The following is a 13,976-nucleotide window of genomic DNA, read 5'->3' as shown; positions in this document are numbered from 1 at the left end:
CTATTTGAAATGGGCCATCCTGATGATCACTACAAAAGTTTTTTTTCTCCTGCTGATAATAGCCCACCTTACTTGATTAGTCTAGTTAGAGTTGGAATGGCAACACCCATTTTTTCATGTTCTGTGTGTATATACATCTTCCTACTGTATTTTCTACTGCATGCATCCATTTAAGTGGCTTTTAGCCCAGGAAAGCTTATAAATTTGTTAGTCTCTAAGGTGCCACAAGTACTCCTCGTTCTTTACACTATGAAATGAATTTGAAAATAAACGTTTGATTATTACTGTTGGTAGGTGAGATCAGTTTATTATTTATTACTAATCTCCTACATTAGGATCACAAAAGATGGACGCCAGGGAAGTCTCTCCCTATGGACACACAAACAGTGTTAAGTTACATTTTTGAAAATGGGACCCTACATTGTGCCTCTCCATTTTACACACACATTAACTGTGCATGTAAAGTATGTCACTGACTACATATTATACATCAAAGCAGGTACTGGTGCTGCCATATATGTATTATGTGAGCACCATGTTTTGGGCCAAATTTAAAAAACAGGCACTTGAGTTACCCATAAGGCCTCTCTGCCACAAGCATGCCTGTCTGGGATGGAGGGCATTTTTGGTGCTACAGAGGGGGATCAGAGGGGCTACCCAATGCCTTCTAACCTATTTTCTGTTAGGAAAAAACCCTCACCCTGCTCCACTGGAATATAAAGTTTCCGCCCACCTCCTTATGTAGCAATATAGAATGATAAAATCCTATGCTATTGGGTAAACAGCCAACATATTGGCTATCTACACTAGTTGTGTCTCTAAAGCATCATCATGTTAGCAAAAGAAGTTGTCCAGTTGAATGCTCTCCATCCCTTATTCTTGTGAGCTTTTTTGTAAATTCAGTTTCATTTGCTTCAAAAGACAGCCCACAATAACCTCTGTGCAGCAGAAGGGTAGACTTCAGCGTATAACTGCCCTCTGCGGTGTCATTTATAGGCAGTTCATTCTTTGTTGATGGGGGACATAGAACTCAGCTTGCCCAATTCTGTTTATCAAGCAACTTCTGACAGCACTATTACAGTTAGAGCTTAATATTATATATCTAATTAGGGACAAGTACAATGCAGAGTTTACTCACGGACACCCAGGGATGGCCTAGGATCTGTGCTGCTGTATATCGAGCTTCTACGTTTACCTGTAGCATCAGACTAATTAACTCCTGAAAAACAAAAGAGTGAGAAGAGAGGGAATATTAAAATGTGAAGCAGCTTTTGCATTGAATTCTTCCCAGCATTCAAAGTGGTGTTTTTCCACTACCTGGGTGAAATCCTGGTCCTGCTGAAGTCAATGGCAAAACTCCTATTTGACTCCCAGGGGGACAGGATTTCACCCTCACACTCTAAATTACAGCTGTAATATAAAATGTATTCTTCTGTACATACATGCAGGCAGCATGGACAGAGTAGTCAGAATGGAACTGCATCCTCCCTAAACCCTCTGGGTACAGCACATATGCAGATACCCTCATGCAAAAAGAAAGTCCCATAATGTTTTGTAACCATCAAGTGACAGGGCACATAGTGTTTGAGTAATTTACAGAGAGAGGATAAAGCTGCTGAAGGGGGCTCAGTGGGGATGAGGAAGATAGCAGAGCAAAAAGCACCTACCAAGAGCACTAGCTTGTACCGAAAGCCAAGTGCATTTATGAGCCTGGAATTTTAAAGCTATTACTAGCAGGGATGATTTAACTGTATAGAGAGTAAACTAATACACAAAGATAATTTTTTTATTTTAAGCGCTATCACTAGAACCATCTGTAAACATTTAAGATGATGATACCATTCCTTTACTGCTGGAAAATGAAAGCTACCCATCAGCACAGAGCACTTAAGAATTCTATTCCAAAGGAATGACTGACAGCACCCACTGTTAGTTAATTTTAATTATCTATACTATGGGCTAGTTTCTTTGCTTTGGTATGGCTACTTTGTGTTGCTCCAGAAGCACAAAGGGGTCATTAGCCAGCCTGACCAATCTTGTAAGGATCCCTCCTACCATGAAAAGGGAATCCCCAGACAGAGTTAGGCCAGGAAAAAGGGGGGCATTGTCTAGAGGGCTGATGTGCTTACTTTTCATGGAAGTCACTGGGATTTCACCATACATTTAACTGTAAGTATATGCTTAACTGCTTTGTTGACTCAAGGCCTTTGAAATGCTCAGAGGCTATACAATAGATGGCCGTAGAAGTGCCATAGAAATATGCAGTTAACCTGTTTAGTACTGTCACAAGTGGGTCTGTAGCCATGGTAAATCTTAAGAGCCTAGTCACACAAACGGCAGCCAATGAAGTTATGAACAGTAGGTAACTTTTCATCTCCAACTTTTATCAAATTTATTAATTCAAGTTCCTCCTTTGCAACTGACAACTAACTTACTGGTGCAGATGCAGGTTCCAGACACAAAAATAACACTCATGAAGAAACTAATTAATGTCAAATAATTCCCATCATTAAAACTCAACTGCCCCATTTTTTTGGAAAGTTTCTGTAGCCTCAGGATTGTCTCTTGCTTTATGTACTAATGAAGAACATTCCAATGAGACTTATTCTAGTAGACAGCAACTTCTCTGGAGAAACAATACATGTGTAATTAGGAGGCTTTTGTTCACCCTCCAGTTCTGGAAAATGACTCTCAGCAAATTACGCAGCAAGAATACGAGCCAGGGATAGTGGGCAGGATGCTTCAGGCTAGTCATATTGTACTCAGTTCAAGTTTGGAGCAGGAGGGCCACCTCTGAGGCTGCTTGGTGCTGGTTTGACAGCTGCTCTCTTTTGTGCAAACTGCCAATTGATTTGAGGAAGGAACCATTTTGGCAGCTGAAAACTGGAAACCCCTGGCCACACTTCATATACTAACAGCCAGGAAAGGGGAAAACACGGCTATGAAAATTGTAAGCTGTGTGAATGCGCTCCTAGGCTGGGGCTAGACTTGCTGGCTTTAGGGTTGCTTTGGCTCTCAGAGTAGTGCAAGACAGATTTATCTTAAGGAAGAATTGGGACTATGGTCTTTTATGAGGCTATCATCAATGCCACTCTAGCCAAGGGCCATTGAGAGCAATGGAGCCAATTTCTTTCTTTCGATAACTGTGATTTTCATCTGCAATGTACCCATGTGCCCCTAGACTCTGGCTGAATCCTATGAACAATCATGTACACATCACTCACAGAACCACTACTATAGCTAGGACCCTAAAAAATTCATGGCCGTGAATATCAAACGCATCATGGACCATAAAATCTGTATACCATAGGGTAAAAGCACACAAAAGACCATATTTCATGGGGCCAGACCAGCGTTTCTCAAATTGGGGGTCCTGACTGAAAAGCAGGAGGGTTGGAAGGTTATTTTAGGGGAGTCACGGTATTGCCATCCTTACTTCTGCACTGCCTTCAGAGCTGGGTGGCCAGAGAGCGGCGGCTCGTAGCCAGGTGCCCAGCTCTAAAGGCAGCGTCTCACCAGCAGCAACAAAGAAGTAAGGGTGGAAATACCACACCATGTCATCCTTACTTCTGTACTGCCGCAGGCAACGGCTCTGCCTTCAGAGGCTCACTCTCCAGCTGCCCAGCTCTGAAGGCAGCACCGCCACCAGCACCGCAACCCCCCCTACAATAACCTGACGACCACGCACAACTCCTTTTTGGGTAAGGATCCTTGCAATTACAACACTGAAATTTCAGATTTAAATAGCTGAAATAATGAAATTTACGATTTTTAAAATCCTATGACCGTGAAATTGACCAAAATGAACGGTGAATTTGGTAGGGCCCTAAATAGCATTTTGGCCTCTACAGGAGTTAGGGTTAGAATTTCAAACATTGCCTTTAAATGACAATCTATGAAATCAAAAGGAAGTGGTATCTTACCAATACTTTACTTAACTGGCAAATCAGCTATTTGCCTCTGAATGAGCTCTAGCCAGCTTAATGCTTCTAGTCCAAAGGTGAAATGGGAACAGGTGAAATGAACAGTGTCCAGTCCATGTAGCAAGCAGCCCTCTCTCAAAAGGGTGATGAGGGGGGAAAATTTGGAGAGATACTTATACTGCAGCTGAAGCACTGAACCTAATATAACCCTCATCATTAAATAAACTAAACTACATGCAGTGCTCACTGAATGTAATCAACATTCTGTTACAATCATTCACCCAGAAAGTAGGGTTGTGAGACCTGCATTTTCATCACTGCCATGCTCTGAAGAGTACTAGGGTTTGGAATATAGTCAACAATAGTATAGATTCAGTGTAGCCAGGAAGGCACAATGCTCCCACTGGCTTGTCAAACAATTTCACAGCTTGAAGCCCTGGGTTCCTAACTTATTTCAGTACCTTAGCTGAGTCAGTGATGTTATCCCAGTACGGAGAGGGAAACTCTAGTTTTCCAATGAGGATCTGATCAAAGAGATCTTCCTGAAGATTGTTCTCACTGTGGATGAGTAACAATGGAAGAGAACAAGAGAAAGGGGTAATTTTTGTCACACAGGCATTAAAGTTACATTTTTGAGGTGGTGAAGAAGCAAAATTCACATCAACTATTACAGAAGTTTGCCCCAGTTTGACACCTTGTACTCTAGGAGTGTACGTTTGGCAGTATTACACCATAGTTATCCTGTCAGTAGTGGTGAGGATGGGGAGGCAATATACAGGAGAAAGGCCTCAGTTTGTCTCCCATTCAAATAGAGTTTGCATTGATAACATGAGGACAATCATCTGTGCAGTAACAGACAAGGTACAATCTGCTGCTGGTGCTGGGCAGGAAAAATAAATCAAGTTAGTCTTTTCTTTTGCCTGAGCTCCAGAGGACCAGCCACAATAGGCAAGCGATGTAGGCACACCAGCAGCAATGATGTGATCCTCTCCTGTGAGCCAATCTGACAATTTTTTTTTAAATACACAGAGAGGATTAGGAAAACCTGGGATTAATTCAATCCCATGTTGAATTTAACAACCTGTGCCACTGGCATAATCCATAACAATGAAAGAAATAGTCCCTATAATGCCAAAAAGAGGGGTGGGGCGGGCAGGAACAGAATATACACACACAGCAAATCTGTTGAATAAAATGGGACCAATTTTACAATTGTACTCACTTCTGATTAGTGATTTAAATCTCTAACAATATTGCTCAGATTCTCTTACATTTGTTCACACCTGATTATTGCAGGCAGAATAATTGTAATTATATGGTACATCTTTGAAGCGCAAGCTAAACATTGCTAACCAGTCAACTGTATCTGAAAAACAAATTGTAGAACTAAACAGCAACTTCTTTGCCTTTCCACAATTATTTAAAAATAAGCTGGGAGGAACAACATAGCCACAGAGTGGCGAATTTTAACTTTTAGTAAAGCTAATCTAGATGTGCCCTCTGTTGTGTAATTGTATCCCATGCCCTTGAAAAAGCACAGGCAATGATATATAATGGATAACTCTGGTCACCTGATAATAAAAATTAGATACTTCCTGATTTAAAATGTGGTTTCTGGTTCCTTCTCTCCCAAAGTTCCAGTTACTTTACTTTATTTTACTCCCATCCCAAACAATCACAGAAAAGAAAAGTGTGTTGATATTAAATCAAAGTATGGATATTATATGCTGGACATGCAGAGTAACCATAACAAATTTTTGATTCACTGATTACAAACTCTTTCATATGATGGGCACCAAGTTTGTAATGAGATTGAAAACAATCATCTACAGAGCTCAACTAATAGAAATAAGATACTTGAATGAATGTTGCTAACTGGAATCATTTACCTGTGACCACTTCTCCAAGATAAAAACAGTAAGTTGAACTTGCCAGCTGCAAACACTAGAGGGTGTACAATACATTCTCACTGCACTGAGCTCTTGCTGGAGTATGGGATTGGAGGACAAAGGGACAAAGAAAGCTGGCTTCTCACAGTAAGACACCCCTACACACCTGACAGCTGGCCACCCACTCCTGTTTATTTATTTTTTTTAAATAGGCAGGAATGCGCTTCTCTCTCTTGTGCACAGAAAAATACTGAAAAAGTGACAGCTGGCAAAAGGGCAGGGTGATATCTAAACTAGGGGCAGCTAAAGCCAGTTAGAAAAGGAGAAAAAAACTTGGGGAAAATAATAGTTTGGAAACAGCTGGAGCCAACTATTGCTGGGGGGGGGCAGGGGGTGCAAGGGGAATCAGATTTCCCCCTTATTTGAACAATTCTTTGGGTAATTAATTCTTTACTATCTTCCCTTTGACCTGGAACTAAACTCACCTGCGAAAAGGTGGGAATCCACAAAGCAGTATGTATGTGATCACACCTGCAGCCCAAATATCCACCTTTAAGCCATATCTGTAAAATAAGAAAACGTATTACTTGTGCAAGCTTCCAAAATGTGTCACCTCTAGTTAGTTGTTTTTTAAATTAATACATACTGAGAGTCTGCCAAAGGCAGATGTATTAGCATTTCATAGAAGTGGAGTTTGTCCTTCAATTAATACCATGGAGTATAACAAGAGGGGCATCTAGTCAATATTTTTCTGGTTGTCCTCCAGAGTATTGAGAGCCCCGAGGATCCCACATTTTCCTTTGTTTTTAGTTCACAATCCCCCAGTCTCCATGGAACAGTCAATAGCTTTCTGGTCTGATTCAGATTCTTTTCAGCACCAGCCCATAATAATCAAAGGAGGATATTGTTGAGAGAGAGGGGGAAATCCTTTCCCTCTCCTGCCACAGTGGACAAACTGCTTCTGCATCATTCCCAGACACTGCCAAACTGGGGAGCAAGCTTCCAAGTCTTCAGTCTCCTGTATGAATGAGTAACACTAGGATGAAGAACTAGGACTTTTCTTTTTAAACATATGAATACAAATACTGTAGGTCAAAATATGTCACATTTTCTCTGATTTTTCTAGCTCTGCAGGTGGATCAAATACCCTTTGACATCTTGGTCTCTCACCGCTCTCAAAAATACTTTTCAACAATTGTGCAATGCAAGAGCAACAGTGCATCAAACAATCTGATATTAGAAAATCCAAATTATTCATGCCAACTATCACCTACTCCCCAACCAAGAGGTCTGTGATTTACTTCCAGAATCTTTGAGACAGAGTCAGAGCCATCTTCCCAATTAAGCAGTTAGCTGCAGCAGCATCTCTTATCTAAGTTACATGTGCACACACAAATATTTTGCAGAGTGGTATCAGAGGAAATATATATGGAAGAGGCTGACATATTGCACTCATTAGACAAGCAGCTGAAGACCAGTTTAAATGACCCACATCCACAGAGCAGTGAAATCAAATATTTACCAAGGGTCAAAATTTTGCCCTTTCACTCACTCTCACACACACACACACACACACACACACACACACACACACACTAATAAACTTTCTTTTACACACCAACTTAGGAGACAAAACTGCTGTATCCTCACCCTGTCTCTGCAATGATTTCTGGAGCCACATATGTAGGGGTGCCACAGACTGTATACAAGGGTCCTTCAACCACTGTGGCCAGTCCAAAGTCCCCTAGCTTCAAGGACTTTGTTCCATCTGAATACTCGCATACCTGGGGTTAGCAAAAACACAACAGGGATTGAAGGATATTTTTCCAATACATGAGGGAGTAAAACAGCAAAGGCTGAACATGATATAATGTGATGAGAAGAGAGATTCTTAAGCTATCCACTTTGGTTTTGCTCCATGATTCTTGAAGGCTTGGACTTCCAGTGCTGTGATTCATCTTTGTGCTTGAGGAGCTTTAATTCTCTCTTGGAAAGTTCTGATGGGGTAAGACTCAATTTGAGAAAGGAAATAAATCTAAAGGATTTTTAAAATAGATTTTGCTCTTTCTCTTGATAGATCTAGTCCCCACCTACTCCTAAAAATCTAGAACCAATTTCCTATTGCTTTTAGTAATACTATTCACTTATATAGTGCTTTCCATCCTGAGCATGCTCTAGAATGATGTATTGCTCATGCTGAAGGACAGGTGTAAAAGACAGGTTCCTGCCTGGAGAAGATTACACTCTAAATGAAGGTTTAAATATTAAATTTTCATAACTCCCTTGCAAGGTGTTTATTGCTAGAGCAATGGTTAGTGTAACGGACAGGACTAGAGTTCTGGAGTTCTTCCTCAGAATACTAGACCACTACGCTCTGCATTTTATAAAATGCCTTTCAAATATCTTCTCTATGGCCTCCCTGCCATCCACATCACCCACTGCATTCAAAATGCAGCTGCTAAAATCTTTGCCTGCTGTTCTGACCATGTTACTGTTAATCTCCCCCCCCCCAACACACACTGCCCCCTACTTTTCCAACACACCAAGTTCAAGCTTTTTGTCCTCACATTCAAGGCTCTTGACATCTCTGCTCCTTTCTGTCTACTCAACAGATCTAGTATCTTATATCAGCCGCCCCTGCCCTCTACTCAGCCAACACTGCCAACTTTAAATGTCCACTTGTCCCACAAACGTGTCTCTGCTTTTTTCCATGCTGCCACTTACGCACAGAACCTGCCCCACACCAGTCTGATGTGTAAGACTGCCTCCCTCTCCTTCAACCCGCTCAAGACCTATCATCAACCTGATCGCTTTACTTGTATGCCATCTGTGTTGTCTTGAGATTGTAAACTCTTTGAGCAAGTACTCTATCTTATGTGTACGGACAGTGCCTATCACACTCGGACTCCCAATCCTGAACTGGGCCTCTGAGTTTTCCTTTTGTGTATAATATATTTAAATGTAGGTATTTAAAACTATATTTTTTTTCTTTAAAGAGTCCATATCCAACATGGAAACTCTGTGCTTATCTTTCTCAGAAGTCTGTATTCCCTATGTCAAGCAACTCCACGTATTTGCCAAAGTACTGAACCCCTCCCTAAAAGAAACCTACCCAAAAAGCAGCCATAAACACAAACAGATACATTTAAGAACAGTGGTTATCAAACTTATTTGATCATGTCCCCCTTCTTTGTGTCTCTAGTAGTTTATGCCCTTCCCCTGCCACACAAGTAGCTATACTGATAAAAAACCCAAGATGCAACACTCACTAAACATTAAAAACAGTAATGCAATGATTCAAACAGAGCCATTTAAATATATAGTAATGTAAATTTTAAGTGAGATATTGCTTATTTGCATCATACTGTTGTTACTAGCGTGATGGGTGTGCCTTTTTTGGGAGCAGAGCAATTCCATCCTGGGTTGGATGCTTGGGACAGCTATCCAGAAATCCCTTTCTACCTTCAATTAAGTGTGCACACCACGTCGTAACAAGTGGATTAAACAACAGATGGCAACAACTTTGTATAATGCTATGCAAGCTTAACAGAAATCTGCCAAAATTCGCCATCTAGAGTTAAATGCATAGTGCCAGATGAAGACTCGATATGTAGGGGTCTACCAAATTTGTGGCCATGAAAATCACGTCATGTGAAATATGGTTTCCCTTGTGAATCCTGGTCTTTTGGCCCAGCTCTGAAGGCAGAGCGGAGAGCAGTGCCCAGCTACCTGGGTGCCCAGCTCTGAAGACAGCACCTCCCACCAGCAGCAACACAGAAGGGTGGCATGGTATTGCTGCTTTGCCCTCGCAGCTGGGCAGCCGGAAAGCCATGGCTGCTGGCTGGGCACCCAGCTCTGAAGGCAGCACCGCCTGCCAGCAGCAACACAAAAGTAAGGGTGGCAATATCGCAATACCCTAATAGGCTTTTGACCCCCTTTCAAGTCCAGGCCCCTAGTTTGAGAAATTTTGCAGAGATATTACACATTTTTCACGGGTTGGTCATGGCATAAACAGTACATTTCACAGATGTGTAACACATTTGCTAAATTTGCTATTTATGCCATGGCTAACCCACAAAAAATTGTGTCATTGCTGTGGGTAAAATGTGTGCAGTACGTTTCTTTTTCCTAAAGCTTCTCACGCCCCGCTACAATACATTCTGTACCTCCCCCGGGGGGCCCGTCCCCCACTTTGGGAACCTCTGATTTAGAGAACAATGCACTATACTCTCCCCACTCTTTGTTGCTCAAGGGACACCAAAGGTAATTACAAAAGCAATTTAATTGCATTTTCTAAAGGTGGCACTTAGGAATGCAGGCCCTACTGAGGACATAAAGTTCCACAGGTTTGCCCATGTATTTTTTGCTGACTACTTAAGCATGCAAATGCATGATCTTCATAATTTAGGTACAAAATGCACATTTAAACTTCCATGTTTATGGAATTATTGGATAGATTATCAAGGAATGTATGTTATGTGGAAATGTGTACACACAAACACACACGTTTTCATTTGCACTAAATGCTTCAAGGACAGTTCTAAAAATATAAGTCTTTGCATGCTTAATATGCACTGAATCCCAATGGGTCACCTGAAGACAGTATCAAAGACATCATTTAGCAACTGTTTTCTGTAATCCACAACACTCAAATCACCATTCAAAATTGAAAGAAAAGCCTATTACCAGACTACTTGAAAAGAGGGGCCCCTAACACATTACACTGTATACAGACACTCTGGAGCATTATTAGAACTGCTCCCTGGATTGCTGACAGTTGATTTATAAAACAGGAATTGTTACTGCTTGTTGTAAATCTTCCAAGTCACCGAGGCAGCAATACACAATAACTTCTCAAAGTGACTGGAATAAATATACAGGCACAACAGTGACACTTTATTATTCTTGCAGATGAGAATAATCTGGGCCAGACTCTGTTTTCACTTACACCAGTGTAAACCTTGAGTAACTACTTTAACTTAAATGGAGTTAGTCTTCAGTACTGTAAATACCAAATTTACCAGAGTAAATTCAAATGAGATTGGCCCATTTACAAATTGCACTTAAATCTGATTTAGAAGTATTGGTGTTTAAAACTACTCATTACATTCAGCCTCTGAGCAAATTCCTGCATGTAGTTCCTCTAATCATTTCTGTACACAGAGATTTCTGGAATGTATAATAAGCCTTATAATGTTGTAAGGTATCGGGGGTAGCTGTGTTAGTCTGTGTCTACAAAAACAACAAAGAGTCTGGTGGCACCTTAAAGACTAACAGATTTATTTGGGCATAAGCTTTCGTGAGTAAAAACCTCACTTCTTCGGATGCATAGAGTGAAAGCTACAGATGCAGGCATTATATACAAACACATGGAGAGCAGGGAGTTACTTCACAAGTGGCGAACCAGTGTTGACAAGGCCAATTCAATCAGGGTGGATGTAGTCCACTCCCAATAATAGATGAGGAGGTGTCAATTCCAGGAGAGGAAAAGCTGCAAATTCTCCTGGAATTGACACCTCCTCATCTATTATTGGGAGTGGACTACATCCACCCTGATTGAATTGGCCTTGTCAACACTGGTTCGCCACTTGTGAAGTAACTCCCTGCTCTCCATGTGTTTGTATATAATGCCTGCATCTGTAGCTTTCACTCTATGCATCCGAAGAAGTGAGGTTTTTACTCACGAAAGCTTATGCCCAAATAAATCTGTTAGTCTTTAAGGTGCCACCAGACTCTTTGTTGTTAATGTTGTAAGGGTTCTTTTTGGGATCTGGCTAAAATTATAGCAGTAATAAAGCATTTCTAACTATTGATGCTCATCGTATATATAAAAGCTACTCTGGTTGGGACTAATCAAATACACTGCTGACTTCTATGGCCCCACAACAAGAGCTGAACTTACATTTCTTTATCCCTGCATTATCAAAAATCATAAAAATCTTCTAAAGATTGAAGAATTTAGCCCTATTCTTGATCCGGATAGGACATAAAAGTTTCTACCTAGTAACATGTGCTGCCATTTATAGCACAGATAATATTGTTACAGATGACAGGATGTTAAGAACATAGAGCGTCCATACTGTGTCAGACCAAAGGTCCATCTAGCCCAGTATCCTGTCTTCCGATGGTGGTCAATGCCAGGTGCCCCAGAGGGAATGAACAGAACAGGTAATCAAGTGATCCATCCCGTCGCCCATTCCCAGCTTCTGGCAAACAGAGGCTAGGGACAAGATCCCTCCCCATATTTATGTAGCTGAAGGGCGAACTATTGTTTTACATATTTTAACAAAATGTCTATTGTTTTTTCCTAAAAACTGGGCCTAATTTTTCCCTCTCTTCACTGATGTAAGCAGTAATAATGACTAAAATGAGTAAGTAATGTCTTATTAAAACCCCAATCTTGCAAATACTTACACATGTGCATAGCTTTACTCATGCAACTACTCCTTCTGAAGCCAATGGAACAACTCATGTGGGTAGAGTTACATGAGAGTGTTAGCAGGGCTGGAGCATCAGTGAGAAATCACACCTATGCAAGAGTGGCCAGAATTGGGCCCATTGTTTGTAAGTGATAACTATGCCCGATCTACTTATTCATGTTTGCTTGCCCTAGTGAATATGATTACAGTAAAAAAAAAAAAAAAAAAAAAAATTACAATTGAGGGAGAGCAAGTTAAATTAGCATGCCATAGTCAACCTTTACTTATATAACTATATTTTTATTTGCAAAGTCATAGTGTGTTTTAAAAGCCACTCATTTTCCAATAACCTCACACAATATTTTCCACCTACTAACATACATTACAAATTATTAAATTTCTTAAATAAACTAGTGTTGACTAAATAATAATCTAAGGATTCCAATAATGGCAACTAACGGGTACATATTCCTGCTAGCATCAACAATGACATATGCTATACCTGTGCAAGCAGGAAGGAAACAAACAAAATGAAGACAATTTGTGACATTAAAAAAAAAAGGGGGGGGGGAGTAGCAAGAGGACAATTCTGCAAAATTGAGAGAGAGATATTCATTGGGAGAACATTTTATTTTCAAGTTTTCAGTGAAGAGTTACAAGCAGATCAGTAGGATCCTAATTAAAGTATATTGTCAAGTGATTTTTATATTAAAAAAACCCAACTACCCATGATTTGGAATTACTTGTTACAGATTTGAAGTTAAATATTTTCCATTTGGTCCTTTTCAGTTTAACAAGCATGGAGGAGGGTTTTTTCCCACCCGTGTTCAGAACTGAACAAAAGTTTTGCTTCTTTCCAGTTTTGTACAGCTGGATCACCAATTGTCAGCGTAAGTCTGGGAATAGTATTCATTAGTTAATTGTTTTTGCAGAGCCAGCAAAAGGCCCAGAGGGAATTCTCACAAGAGTGGTAGTTTGAAAATTCTCATAGTGATACCTGTTGTTGTTTTTAAATCTATTTAGAATCAAGGCAGAGGGTTAAGGTGTGTGCGGGGATTGGGGGGGGTTGAGGGCTCCGGCTGGGGGTGTGGACTCTGGTGTGGGTCGGGGATGAGGGGTTTGGGGTGCAGGAGGGTGCCCTGGGGCTACTGCAGGGAGAGAGGACTCCCCCGAGCTCTTTCTTCCTGCAGCAGCACCTGGGAGGGAGAGGTGTCTCTCCCTGCCGCAGCAGCTCCGGGGCTGGGGCAGCATGATAGGAGCCCCTCCCCCGGTCACAGCAGTGTATGATTGGTAAAAAGAATGAAAATCAGACATCTGGATGATCTCAGGTTTAAGAATTGAAACACTGGTTAGTATAAAAGCAATTGACACATTTACATTTACATACACTTCTATTATGTTATCTTAACATGCATGCCAATGTCAATCACAATGAATAAGACTTGCAACTGTTGAGTAATCTCGTTAAGCTTTCTAGGCAAAAAGGGTGTTTGTGCCTATTTATACGCAATTCGATTACTAATGGAGGCTTAAAATGTCAGATTAGCCTCACAACTCCAATCCACCCAAGATCCTGATGTTACCACATTATTATTTTAAAATGAACGAGATCAACTATGGCATGCCACAGGCTGCCACTAAAACTGTGCACACTCTTGTTTGCTTCTGGACCAGCACACTATATTGAAATTAATTCAGCATGAACATGCAATCTTCAGAATGGCTAAGCTTTGAGATACACTTGA

The 13,976-nt window shown here is 40.8% G+C and overlaps 1 protein-coding gene across 1 annotated transcript in view; it reads right to left on the bottom strand.

Moving 5' to 3' along the window:
• Positions 1-13,976, bottom strand: part of DCLK2 (doublecortin like kinase 2) — a 121,766-nt gene that overhangs the window by 5,125 nt on the left and 102,665 nt on the right. The window contains exons 11-14 of the mRNA XM_034771512.1: positions 7,463-7,596; positions 6,298-6,375; positions 4,385-4,481; positions 1,139-1,219 (exon numbers count right to left, since the gene is read on the bottom strand). Of these exons, the coding sequence (XP_034627403.1) occupies positions 1,139-1,219; positions 4,385-4,481; positions 6,298-6,375; positions 7,463-7,596 (390 nt within the window). The remainder of the gene's footprint in view (positions 1-1,138; positions 1,220-4,384; positions 4,482-6,297; positions 6,376-7,462; positions 7,597-13,976) is intronic.

The sequence above is a fragment of the Trachemys scripta genome, chromosome 5, assembly GCF_013100865.1.
Source record: "Trachemys scripta elegans isolate TJP31775 chromosome 5, CAS_Tse_1.0, whole genome shotgun sequence".
NCBI classification, from domain to species: Eukaryota; Metazoa; Chordata; order Testudines; family Emydidae; genus Trachemys; species Trachemys scripta.
The sequence above is the reverse complement of the archived record's forward strand: the minus strand, read 5'-3'. Positions and strand labels throughout refer to the sequence as shown.